We start from the raw sequence: 14,409 nt of genomic DNA, 5'->3' as shown, positions 1-14,409 counted from the left end.
GCTGAGAAAATCATTGGAGTCTCTCTTCCATCTATCATGGACATGTACCCCACACACTGCATCCGCAAAGCCAACAGCATTGTGGATGACCCCACACACCCCTCACACACACTCTTCACCCTCCTGCGGTCTGGAAAAAGGTTACAAAGCATTTGGGCCCTCACGACCAGACTCTAACAGTTTCTTACCACAAGCCATCAGACCCCTTAATAACTGAACTGTACTGAGCACAACACACACATGCACATCAACTGTATGGACTGAACAGACCTACACCAAATACACAATCTTCCAATATGCATCCATCAAACTGTTTACAGTACATGCTGTTATGCACACTGTTTTTGCTTTTTGCACATGCTGTCTCACATTTCAGTTGATTGCTGTTTAGCACAATACTTTACAATACCTCCTGTAACTGCTGCTACTGTATAATACTCTGTTCATTCCAGTATTTCCAAAAATGCAATATTGTTTGAACACACCATATTTACACTGGTGGGCTCTGTTTTTGTTTATTGTCTGTTGTGTATTGTTTTTTTTTTGTAATGTCTTTTGTCCTGCACTGTCTTTTTGTCTTGTCTACTTACAACGTCCTCTGTCTTTGTTTTATGTAGTCGATTTCTAATGTCCTTTACACATTATTCAAATTTATGCTGGCGTCTCATCTGATTTAGCTGAAACAGATACCTGTGTCAGCAGCATAACAGTGGAAGCTAATAGCAAGTTTACAAATAATTCCTAACTCTCTTCCAATTTAGGGTTGGGAAAATCTATGCAAGGTAAACAAAACTGGAGCAATGTTACATACACTTTACCTGAAGACAAAATTATTGCATAGAAACACATTTATCGCATTGTTAAATGATAACCAGCCCACATATTTACACTGGATCTTGTTTTCCCTGCTGAAATTCACATGGTCAGAATGATTCTTAGCAAATCTGTCACAAATCAGGAGAAAGATTCCTGGTGTTCTTGTGACATCATATGGAAGAGAATACTAAATTTGTCTCAGTACATACTGTACAGCACCAGTTGATCACATGAATTAAAGTAAGTTACTACTATGCAATCCAACTAAATGAATCAACATGTGCATGTTAGTATGTTGGAGCATTGTAATGTATGAGGAGTATGTTAATAATTTAATATGATTTAATAAAAAAAACATGCAATGCTATTACTGTAGGTTTAATTTAATAAATAAATTATGTAAGTTATTAATTAATTAATATTAAAGTTCTGATGAAGAAACAATGACAAGTTACAATTTTATTCTGGGCAGTACACAGTACAATGCCAAAACTAGATGCCTTTCCTACATGCTTTGTTAAACAGAAAACCAGTAGCTTCCAAACCCCTTGCCTTAACACTGACTTTGTGCCTAAAGCTTTCAAACTAGTAGATATCAAACCCCTGAAATTAAAAACCTGACCTCGACACCTATCTGAAATCCAACTATAGGCCAATATCAAACCTCCCCTTTATATTCAAGATACTAGGAGAAGTTGTATCAAAGCAATTATGCTCATGCACATAGGAATATGGTCTTACATAGAAATAACATTCATGTAATGTATTTTGGCCTCAGTAAAGCACATTAGTAGTAGTAAATAACCTGTTACTGGCATTCATGGAAAAATTATTTAAAAAATAGATTCACTGAAACCTATGTTTTTTTTTGTTTTTTTTTTTTAAAATAGTGAAATAGTGTTATATCATTACACCAAATTCTATGATGAACAACATAGGACACAACATATAACATCTATGAATTCTTAGAAATTAAGGATTTATTCTTTTTACCCATCAATAAGACAGATACCCAGCAAATACCCAGCAAAGGGGACAAAAATTACATTGTGGTCCACTATAAAACCTATACCATTTCAATTCAGTAATCAATATAAAATAAATACAACAAAAGAAAACAGTGCTTTATCAACATTAAAATGTTTTATATTTTAAGATTTTAGTTAATGTCAGTTCATGTTATACAAAATAATGACTGATCACCAAAAAAGAATACATTTTCTACATTGGGTAGTTCATTAAATCAATGCAAAATATAATAAAATAAAAATGTAAAAAAAAAAAAATTAAAAAATGACATTCTAGGGATTTCCTAGGTACTTCTTTTGGCTTCAAGGGTGTCCAAAAACACATCAGGTGACTGTCAGTTAATGTTCATAGTCATGGGTCACAAAATATTCTTGGCTAAATTAAATGCCTATAACATTCATAATAATTTATCTGGAGCCAGGATATGCCTATTGAGTAATACTACAGGTCATACTGCAATTTTGAACAGTAAGAGTGATTAATTAAGCTCCTAGACATCCAAAACTCTCATAAAACTCATACACATTGAACCAAAAATACCTTAAATATGCTTCTATCCATCTCTAAATCAAACTGATTAACATGAACTAAGAATTGTGAGTTTTTAGCACAGTATGGACTCAATATCTTAATACTGTATGTACTGAAGAATTCATACTTCCTTTATGAATTGACCTTTTTACTAAATGTTCCACCATCTCAATGCATTGAGAGGGGCAATAAGAATCACCTGGATACAATCTTGTGCATGTGTGCACACAAGCTAGAATCTTTGTGGATTTTTGTGTGTGCTTTTAGCTTCTTTTCTGGATTTTATTTTATAACATTTCATCTCCGAGAATAATTGTTGTAAGTCCTGTTTATAATACATTATTATAGTAAAGTGGAGTCAATAAAATTCCTAATAAACATCTCCAAAGACTTCAAATAGATAAGCAAATGATCAGACAGTGTCAACATATTTGTATCTTTTTGAAGTTACAAAATTTCATAAAAATCTGGCTATTAGCAGGGAGAGGCTGAGGTGCATCGCCATGTCATGCACCTCAGCCTATCCCTGCTAATAGCCAGATTTTTATGAAATGTTGTCTACAGTAGAAAGGCTAATGGATCTGCAGAAGCTAAAAATTCAGAAGCTGATGGCAATGGGAGCAAGAAGGAAGCTGAGAAATTAACCAAGGACCTCACTAACCCATGGAAATAAACTGTTAACAACAGAAACAAAGAAAATGTTACCACTCAATCAAAACACCCAACAAGCCATCTATAACAAACACAACTGCACCTCCCTTCACCAGATGGCATAGCTGTGGAGTTGTGTACTAAATTTATTGTGTTTATTGTAGTGTACATGAATTGTAGTTCCACCTATTCTAGGTAACACACTTGCCTAATGCGTTACAAAATTTCTCTGTACCATTGGCAAAATAGTGTGATTCTGATAACCCAAATGATTTTTACTGCCATGGTGACTTGTGATTGATTGTCTGCTTGGAAAGGGATGTAACTGTTAATCTATTGACTACTGATAATCATCAGGCAATGAGCCAAGAAAAAGCAGTCAAGGAGGCTGCAGGTACATGACAATAGTATTTATTGTAAATATTGTAATTTTACATTATATAAATAATTTCCTGAGTTTGATGAAAGGTCTCTGCATGTGTGCGCACACACACAAGGAAGTATCTAGGTGTTTTTTACTGAATGCGCCATTTATCCAGGTTCATGCAACCGGTTGTATACAACCATGTATCGATAATGACATCCAATGTTGATAAAAAAAAAGCCATCAAATGTATATAATTGACACTTGACAACACTACCAAGACAGCATATCTGAACATCATGGTAAATGCTTCAGATAAGCTGAATTCGCATTGTTGATTCAGGTTAAATCTACTGTTTAACATGGCTTTGAAATAAACTACAATTTATTGTGAAGGTAAGTTTTGAAAACTTCAAAAAGACACAAATAGAAAGTCAGCCTCATTTCAGGCAAATAAAATCTATATCAAGAAATACATCATGTTCAGAAAACAGTCAACAAAACTACCCTTACTGGTTAAAATCTAATACATGTTGTGGTTAAAGATTTTTTATATGACTTTTCATGTTACCTTTCATATGCACAAATGTTCTTTTACAAACACCTCCACTTGCTTCAAGGTTGTAAAATTGAGAAAAATGAATTGAAAAATTCTCTTTAGTGAAACATTAGTTCAAGCAATCATTTGATGCACAAAACTAGTCTAGCTCACTATGAATCACAGATCAGCTTTATTTTTTGTACTGTATATGCACCAATATTTCTTCATGACTACAACTGAATACCTTTACCCAGTAATGTCAAAGGTAATTTAAAATTAGTAACAATTAACATATTGCTAAATTATCTAATGTATTTGTCATTTTGCACAAAGTATTACTTTAATGTTGCCTCAAAGTTCTGCAAAATCCATATAATAATACATGACCAGTAAAACAGGCATATACTTTAGCACTGCTTATGAATGAATGAATGCATCTATCAGAGAAATCTCTAATTTTCCTCCATTCCATGCAAAGATTTGTTTTTTCAGTTACCATTTGAATGTTTATTCTATTTTTTCAATAATGCCAACCTTCCAAAATTTTGCCAGAATGGTGATTGAGCTTGTATTTGATAATGAAACTCAAATATATTGGAGTGTGCCAAGTCATTGGTGGTTGCAGACAGTCCTTTGGCTATGAGCTTCTGGGGGCAAGACGATGAATGTTCCACATATCTGTTTAGATTTAGAGCTGACCAACAAAGACAGAAGAAGTAAGGAAGAGAGTACAATTAGTAAAAAGAGTACAAAAGTGAACAACTATTACTTACATACCCCAAACCAACAATGCCATTGTCCAACTAACACTAATCATGCTTCTCTTAACTTTCAGTATCTCACAGAAGTGAGTACAGCTCTCACATTTTAGTAGATATTTTATATCTTTTCATGTGAAAACACAAGAAATAAGACTTTTCTACAATGTAAAGAAGGAAGTGTACAGCTTGTATAACAGTGTAAAATTGCTGTCCCCTCAAAATATCTTAACACACAGCCATTAATGTCTAAACCACTGGCCACAAAAGTGAGTATATCCTCCGAAGTGAAAATGTCCAAATTGCACCCAAAGCGTCAATAATTTGTTTGGCCACCATTATTTTCCAGCACTGTCATAACCCTCTTGCGCATGGAGTTCACCAGAGCAATACAGATTGCCACTGGAGTCCTCTTCCACTCCTCCATGATGACAAGACAGAGATGGTGAAAGTTAGAGACCTTGCACACCTCCACCTTCCGTATGAGGATGCCCCACATTTGCCCAATAGGGTTCAGGTCTGAAGACATGCTTGGCCAGTCCATCACCTTTACACAGATTCTTTAGCATGGCAGTGGTCATCTTGGAAGTGTATTTGGGGTCGTTATCATGTTTGAATACTGCCCTACAGCCCAGACTCCAAAGGGAGGGGATCATGCTCAGCTTCAGTATGTTCCCTCAATGAACTGTAGCTCCCCAGTGCAGACAGCACTCATGCAGCCCCAGACCATGAAACTGCTATCACCATGCATGACTGTAGGCAAGACACATTTGTCTTTGTACTCCTCACCTGGTTGCTGCCACACATGCTTGACACCATCTGAACCAAATAAGTTTATCTTGGTTTCATCAGACCACAGGACATGGTTCAAGTAATCCATGTCCTTCGTTTGCTTGTCATGAGCAAACCGTTTATGGGCTTTCTTGTGCTTTATCTTTAGGATAGGATTCCTTCTGGGACAACGGCCATGCAGTGTGCGGTGTATGGTCTGAGCACTGACAAGCTGACCCCTCACCCTTTCAACCTCTGCTGCAATGCTGGCATCATTCATATGTCTATTTCCCAAACACAACCTCTGGTTATGGTGATGCTGATCACGTGCACTCGACTTCTTTGGTCGACCATGGCGAGTGGAACCTGTACCGTTAAACTGCTGTATGGTCTTGGCCACCGTACTGCAGCTCAGTTTCAGGGTCTTACCAAACTTCTTATAGCCTACACCATCTTTATGTAGGGCATCAATTCTTTTTTTCAAATCCCCAGAGAGTTCTTTGCCATGAGGTTCCATGTTGAACTTCCAGTGACCAGTATGACGGTGTGAGAGCGTTAACACCACATTTAACACACCTGCTCCCCATTTACACCTGAGACCTTTTAACACTGACAAGTCACATGACACCATGTGGCCAGTGGTTTAGACATTAATGGCTGTGTGTTGAGTTATTTTGAGGGGACAGCAAATGTACACTGTTATATAAGCTGTACACTCCCTTCTTTACATTGTAGCAAAATGTCATTTCTTCAGTGTTGTCACATGAAAAGATATAATAAAACATTTACAAAAATGTGAGGGGTGTACTCACTTCTGTGAGATACTGTACAATACATTTATATATACATGGCAACAATATTGATGACTCTGAATTGGACAAACTTCCAGAATTATTATGTATTGTATCATAGCTAAGCATGCATATACGTATTTCAACATATACAGCATCTGGAAAGAATCGGTACACTTGAGATTTGTGGCTAAGAAGTTGCCATGGCATCTTGAAAAAAGACAATATTTCTGTATTAGGATAGTTTTTAGCATTTTAAATTCTATAGATCTATCTTAAATTACCAGAATATATTTGTGACCGCATAATTATAGCTTTAGTGTTGCTGTTATATTGCCACATCAACAATATTTGGTGTTGGCACCTATAATACTCTTTCAATGCAGCTGCCATGGCATCTTGGAGAAAGGTTAACTCTACAGAAAACTCTTATAAATATACCTTTATCATTTTCATACCATGTCCATATAATATGGCCCTCTTTCTCAAGATGATATCTATAAATGAATCTGCAAATTCAAGAAAATACTTCACCGTATGTCAGTGAAGTACAATAGATTTCAAAAACAATGTGCAAATATGATAAGATGATTCCATTATTCAAGAGCATTTTTTATATAGTTGACATGTATAAATTGTACAATATCTTTATTGATGAACTAAGTATTATAGCAACAGGACAAGCATTGTAAATATTCATTAATGGATGGAAAATATTGAATATATTCAAAATTAAAAATAAAAATGAAAACTGAATTTAATAAATTAATTGCTACAGTGCTATATGCTTTTACAATGTTGTTAGTCAACAAGAATCGTTCAGTATTCTAACTTTTTGCCGATTAGCACACAAAACTACAATGAAAATACTGCATGCAACAAAGAATAGAAAAAGAGCATTCACCTGGTAACGCTTTGGTGCCTCACCTTTCTGTTTGGTCACCTTACGCACCGTCATTGCTGCTTGCCGTTTTTGATATTCAGAAATTTTAAAGCCTAAAATAATAACAAAAATACAAAATTTTACATTATAGCTATTCAATTAAAAATCACAAAAATAAACATTTCCACTTACATAACAATATTTGCATGTTAGGCTAGAAAATAAATGGCATGTTAATTAATATTAGGTCAAACATGATAAAATTAGTATATATAATATTTTTAAAATACAAATTATATAACAAAGAATTGTGTTCTATACACGAGAAAAGCTTTCCTGAATACAGAAGCATTAGATGGGAATCACGTTTCCGGAAGTCATTTACTGTTAACATCTTTAAAATTTACCTATTTTTTCATCCTCTAGCACCATTTTCCGTTCTTCATGAAATGCTCTAAGCCAGCGAATCTTTTCCTCCAATTTTTTGGCCAAGAAGATGTGAAATTCCTCTGTGTCTTTATTGTGTAGTTTAAATGCATTCTTGATGCTAACATTGAAGTCATCATCCCATCCATCAATTGCATCTTTCACTTCATACCTGTCCATGTTAATACGACCTTTGTAGTAAAGGAGGTCACGTCGAATGAGATCCTGTACATTAGGAGACAGTGAACAGGGATCAATGTGTCAAAAAATAAAAACCTGTGCTCTTAAAATAACTAAAAATACTGTATATAATGCACTGGGCCCAAAAATGGCTGTAAGTAATTGTGAATTATCTTTAGTTAGCCTTTATTTGGGATCAGGAGAGTTCTAGCTCAAATGCACGACGGTTGAAAATGCTAACCCTGAGCTCCAAAGTTTCTGTGGTTAGTTAAATGCAATATGTGTGGTGGTATGTGTGTATATATTTAATATATAGAAACTGTGAAACATTGACATTTATTTGGAAAATATGACTGATAGTGCAAAATATATATTTTTTATATATCTTATTTAAGGATACTAGTCACGTGAAGTCATTAATTCACATAATCCTAATGATAACTGAATACACCTAAAGAACCCTGATCAAAAGTTTACAACTCCTTGAATGTTTGAGCAGATTATGAAACACATAGGTTTAATTAGCTAATAAAGGGAAGCTTCCAAACCTGTGACTCAGCAGGAAAAGGATCTCTCTGCACTTGAAAATGGCAGTACTGTTCAAACTGATAAATTGGTGGAAAATAAGAGATCCTGTTTATACTAAGCCATGGTCAGGTAGAAAGATTTCACCCACTACTGCCAGAAGAATTGTTCAGGACGCAAAGGAAAATCCACAAAAATCGTTGAGAGAAATACAGGTTGCTATGGAAAAAAAGAGTTGGTGTTTCAAGGAACACAATAAGGACAAGCCTCAACAAGACAAGCCTCACAGCTTCTGAAGCAGTGGCATTTGGAGTGGTCCAAAATTGAACTTTATATTCACAACCATAAACATTATGGTTGGAGAGGAGTCAACAAGGCATACAAGGCAAATGTACACCATCACCACTGTAAAGTATGGTGGTGGTTTTCTTATTTTTTGGGGGGGTTGTGTGAGCTCCAGTGGCACAGGAAAGTTGGTAAAAATTGATGGGATTCACTTGGATGTTCCATCATTCACAGCATGAATATGCTATTAAAAAATCTGTAGCAATTATGTGATGCAATCGTAGTAATCTCAAATGAATTTTTCGAAAACTTTCTGCAATGACATCAAAGTCTGAGACTTTTTATCTAAACAAAATATAACTACCTTAAATAAAAATGCATTTATACTTAAATAGAAAAATCATGTACCTTTTTACACAACACTAGCTGGTGGTCAAAAAGGAAGAAAACTCGATGCTGACTCCTCCCATAAGGTTGGTAGATCCAAGACAGCTCACCTGTGTATATCAACTCCGAGCTTCTGTCCAAAATGTCATTACCCTGCACAGAGGATCCAACTCATAATCAAGCTCTTTTTATTCTCAAAATATTTATAAATCTGACATACCAAATCATAACCAGAACATAAACATATTACACAAAATACAGCTCATAAACACAAACATATCACCTGTATTACTATACAAAATTATACAGTTTATTGCCAGATGCTTGCAAGAAATTTTATTATTAAGTGCAATAAAAACAATTTTCATTGTGAAACCTGAAACTATATTTAAAAAAAAGCTCAGGTTTTGAATAACTGATTTCTCTTTTTTTTTATTATTAATAAGGGATGCGGTTATATTATTTTACTCATTCTTTGGATGGCAAACAATCTTACAGAAGTGGTGTACACATTATTGTTGGTGTTCAAACAAATAGTTTAATTAATTTAAAAATTCACTAAGAATTACCTTGCACATTCATTGCACATGTTCTTAAATAAAATATATTCATAGTTATTAAAAAAAAAGCCTTCCTATAAAATGATATGTGACTTATAATGAAAATAACTCAATTTTGTTTAGAATCAGTAGTATCATCCATACTTTCTAGAAACTGATAGATGGCTATTGTTAATTAAAATTCTCTTCATAATGATTTATTAATATATTCACAGGTGCATTTGATATTGTTTACAGATTGTGACACTTTCCCTCGTAACATTTATGCTGGGGTGCAAGACAGAGATAAATACTCTGTCAATTATAGTAAGGATTTGTTAGTCCAGTCAGAAGGAGATTGAACATCAGGACACATGTACCTTAATGTATAAACATCACATATATCCCAAAACTTGGAAGAGTAAACCAAATACTGAAGAACACAAACTTTTCACCATAATTTCCAGTGTATTCAATAATAACAGTGCACCAGTTCAATCACACCACAAAACACGATTATTTAGCAATAACATCAGTATAAACAACATTATCATAAACAACATTATCATCAACAGCAAAATTATTCATGTCACAACCCTTCAGCACAGTTCAAATAGTTCAAATAGTCTGGAAAGATTGTACAATTTAGGAGTAGGGGAAAGTCACAGTCGCTAGTTCATCACTAATTCAATCCATTGCTTCCAGTGTTAAGCAAAGTCAAAGACAGTTTAGTAGCGCTTATTTAAGGGTTTCCCGTACTCACACCTCCACCAGCTTTCCGAAGTAAAGAGCAGCTCCCAATCCTCCGTCCGTGTTAATCTGCATTACAAGAACCGCGACATACTCCAATACCCCCGTGAATTAATATCCGTTTTCCGCCTTCCGCCGTCCGCCGCCGCAACACACAATAACTCGGCTTCCGGTGAACGTCCGGTGAACTTGCTCGCTATCTGTTCTTCTTCTTCTTCTGACTTTTTATGGCGGATGGCAAACTTTTGGTGCATTTACCGCTACCAACTGGACTGGAGTGTGAAGCACTAGTAGGCATGACATATGTAGCAAAAAAACAAAAATAAAATAAAAAACAAAAAATAAAAATAAATAAATAATAAAAAAAATATATATATATAAAAAAGAAATTAAATTCTATCAAAAATTCCGATTTCTTTGATGAATTTTGTTATATAACCATAGATGATACTTTGCTGTTCTTGATCTTTCAACAGGCCTATCACATTGAATGATTCAACACCTAAGTTTTTAACTGCATTAATTAGTTTCAACCTTTCTCTTCCTTATTTTTTACATTTTATTAAAACATGTTCTATGGTTTCTGGCTGATCACAATAAACACACAGTCCCGATTCATGTTTTCCTATTTTAAACAGAGAATGATTTAATCCAGTGTATCTCATATATAATGTCTTGTCTTGATGAGTTTAGTCCACTTGTAAGACTCGATAGTGCTACATAGGAATCAGAACAGATTACAACTAAGCTTGGTTTTACTTCCTCTATCCACTGGAGGGCTACCACCATAGCAATTAATTCTGTGGCATAGACAGATACATGATCAGTTATTCTTTTTTTATACTGGTTTGAAATTGTGGAATATATACTGCAGCAGCAGTTCTACCAGAGATAGGGTCTTTAGACCCATCTGTGTATATATGTAACCATAATGAATAACTCTGGTCTACATATTGTTGCGCAATGATGTTCTTAGGGGTATCTTCCTTATTCTTTATTTTAACTTGTATTTGAAAATCTACATTAGGCATTGGAAAAAACCATGGTGGAATTTTGGATACTATCACAGTTGGACTTCTGCTTCCCTGTTAGCAATACATCCAAAGCTCTTAATATTTTTATTTCCATGCTCCCAGCATTCTCCAGTCACCCCCTTTCCTGGATGGGACTCTATGTCCTTTCAAATTCACCCAATAGTTCATTCTCATCTTATACCTACGAAGGTGTAATGGAGCTCCCCCTACCTGCATAGCTGCAATGGGAGATGTTTCATACTTTCATAATCTAAACTTGGTCTGATTAATGTACAGTAAATTATTTTCAAGGATAATCTACTAGCTCCCCATTCTACCCCGGATAAACATCTTAAAATGTTTACCCCTTTCTTACATTTATTAATCAACTTTTTAGCATGAGTTGCAAACGTCAATCTAGATTCCATCCACACACCAAGATATTTAACTACCGGGACTTGCTCCAGATCCTGATTGTATAACTTTAATTTAAATTCTGGTACCTTTTTCCCTTTTGTAAAACATATAACTTGTGTTTTAGCCACTGATAATCTAAAACTCCAATTACTTGCCCATACCTCCACTGTATCTACAGCTTTTTGTAGTCCTTGGGTCACACATGCAATATTATGTTCTCTTTTCCATATTGCCCCATTATCTGCAAATAATGCCCTTCCAATGTCACTCTTAATATTACAAAAGATGTCATTAATCATAATATTAAAAAAATACTGGGTTGCATACACTTCCTGGCGGAGTTCCATTATCTATATTGTAAGTCTTTGAATACCCTATTCCTATCCTAACTTGAATTGTTCTTTCTATAAGAAAATCCATGATCCAGTTGTATAATTTTCCTCCAATTCCCATGCATTTAAGTTTGATTAAAAGTCCCTCTTTCCAAAGCATATCATATGCCTTCTCGAGATCAAATAAAACCCCTACCAATACTTCTTTATTTGCTTGAGCTTTTCTAATATCTGCTTCTAAGCTTAATACAGCATCCATAGTATTCCGACCTGCCCTAAACCCACTCTGATAAGGTGATAAGAGACCTTTTATTTCCAATATATTTTTAATATTTAAATTTAGCCTACGTATAATAATTTTTTCCATCAGCTTGCATAAATTAGAAGTCAAAGCAATTGGCCTATAATTATTTGGATTAGATTTATCCTTACCAGGCTTGCCAATTGGTACTATTATTCCATGCTTCCATGAAGAAGGAATCTGTCCTGCATTCCATATTTTATTGAACAGATTGATGTTGAATCATGACATAACATAGGTCATCTTTCCCAGGAGATGAATGTTTGACTCCCCCTAGTGCCATCTTCAATTCATACATAGTTATTTCTGCATCCATAGCCTCACCAGAGGTATTTATTTTTGTTCTGGATTCTACACCTTAACATCCTCTGATACATTATTATCACTATGGACCTTAACAAAAACTTTAAATAACATTTCAGCTTTTTCATTATCTGTCACTGCTATACTTCCTTCATCATTTTTCAAAACAGGTAAAGTTTGGTTTCTATAAATTCCCCCCATTTTCCTAATTGATCCCCATACTTCACTTACATCAATATCCTCTCCTATTGATGTGCACCAATCTCTCCAGTACTTCTTTTTAGCACCTCTTACTATTCTTCTTACTTCAGCTTGCGCTTTCTTATACTTAATAAAATCTTCAAATAATTTAGACTTTTTAATTTTTCTAAATGCTTTATTCCTATTGTGTATAGCCTCACTACACTGCTTTGTCCACCAAGGAACTGCTTTCCTCTTTTTACATTGTCCCTTTTTCCCTATAACATTATCTGTAACTTTATACAATACATACATATTTCTCCATTACATTCATCTATATCTTCCATCACATTCAGGTCTAATGATGATAGTTCTACTTCACTTAGATATTTATATGCTTCCCAATTTGCTTTACTGAATCTCCATCTTGGAGCTGAAATCACATTATGTTCTATTACACTTATCACCTTACATACAACAATAAAATGATCACTACCCATATTATTATCTTCCCAAACATCCCATACACATTTGCTAGCTATACTTTCAGAAACCAACGTCAAATCTATAGCTGACCAAATTCCATGTACCAAGTCTATTCTTGTGTTCCTGCCATCATTAAGACAAACTAACCTATTACTATCTAATATTTCTTCAACAACATCCCCATTACGATCATCTTTACTACTTCCCCATAAGGTGCTATGTGCATTAAAATCTCCACACCAAATTATTTTATGATTCCCTGACCCTATAACCTTTCCTAAATCTGTACTCAATCTATTACAAGGATTACAATAGTTGAATATTCTAATATTATGTTTCTCTGCAAATATCTCTATAACCACCAATTCAAAATCTTCAGTCTCATTAATAACTCTATATTTTAATTAATTTCTTATAAAAGTTGCCACTCCACCTCCATTACCTGCCTTTCTGTCTTTCCTAACAATTTGATACCCTTGCAGAACAAAAATTAAGTTTGGTTTTAACCATGTTTCTTGTAGACAAATTATGCTCGATTTCTCATCTAATTGATCTATAAACTTTTTAAATTCTGTTCCATTTGCATTAAGACTTCTGGCATTCCACTGAAGAATTGTTAAAACCATTATTGTTATTAAGTACTACATGCTGTTTGAGTAGTTGATTGAGTCTTTAGCATGTCGTTTATTTTTTCCAATGTAACTCCTGTAACTTCCAGGTATCTCTCAGCTGCCCTTATTATGATTTTAATTCTCTCTGTTCTGCTTTCTGTTTGAGAAGTTTACCACTTCAGCCATAAATGAAATAAATTCCAATTTCCCAATCACCAAAATATCCTCCTTTGTCTTACTATGATCACTAATACTTCCAGACCGTTCTTGATCTTTACTGTCTTTCTGAGTTTGCTCCTTTTTTTTTGTTTTTTGTGCTGCTTCAGCATAAGTTAACCCTTCAGATATTCTTACATTTTGAATTTTCACAGCCTGTTTGTGAACAATACATCCATAAAGCCGGCACTATGCTCACCTCCACAATTACAGCATTTTGCCTTTACTCCTTCGCCACATTTACCATATTCATGGTCACCCCCACATCTCGCACAACGTTGATTTCCTCTGCAAACAGCACTAACATGTTCATACTTCTGGCA

The 14,409-nt window shown here is 34.6% G+C and overlaps 1 protein-coding gene and 1 long non-coding RNA gene across 16 annotated transcripts in view; one reads left to right on the top strand and one right to left on the bottom strand.

Moving 5' to 3' along the window:
• The window catches only part of LOC125139197, a 39,724-nt gene that overhangs the window by 19,933 nt on the left and 5,382 nt on the right, over nt 1-14,409 (top strand). The gene's annotated exons all lie outside the window — the stretch shown is intronic.
• Nucleotides 1,775-14,409, bottom strand: part of arhgef9b (Cdc42 guanine nucleotide exchange factor (GEF) 9b) — a 77,836-nt gene continuing 65,201 nt past the window's right edge. For 3 of the 15 annotated variants that reach the window (XM_047802323.1, XM_047802325.1, XM_047802330.1), the window contains 5 exons: nt 8,960-9,091; nt 7,543-7,786; nt 7,157-7,248; nt 6,711-6,780; nt 1,775-4,626 (listed from right to left, as the gene is read on the bottom strand). In XM_047802323.1, the coding sequence (XP_047658279.1) occupies nt 4,445-4,626; nt 6,711-6,780; nt 7,157-7,248; nt 7,543-7,786; nt 8,960-9,091 (720 nt within the window). In that variant the 3' untranslated portion in view covers nt 1,775-4,444. Of the gene's footprint in view, nt 4,627-6,693; nt 6,781-7,156; nt 7,249-7,542; nt 7,787-8,959; nt 9,092-10,236; nt 10,515-14,409 lie in introns of those variants that run through there. The other 12 variants (XR_007138289.1, XR_007138288.1, XR_007138285.1 and 9 more) reach the window with 12 other exon arrangements.

Source organism: Tachysurus fulvidraco, chromosome 17 (genome assembly GCF_022655615.1).
Source record: "Tachysurus fulvidraco isolate hzauxx_2018 chromosome 17, HZAU_PFXX_2.0, whole genome shotgun sequence".
Classification (NCBI taxonomy): domain Eukaryota; kingdom Metazoa; phylum Chordata; class Actinopteri; order Siluriformes; family Bagridae; genus Tachysurus; species Tachysurus fulvidraco.
This window is presented reverse-complemented; position numbering and strand designations above follow the sequence as displayed.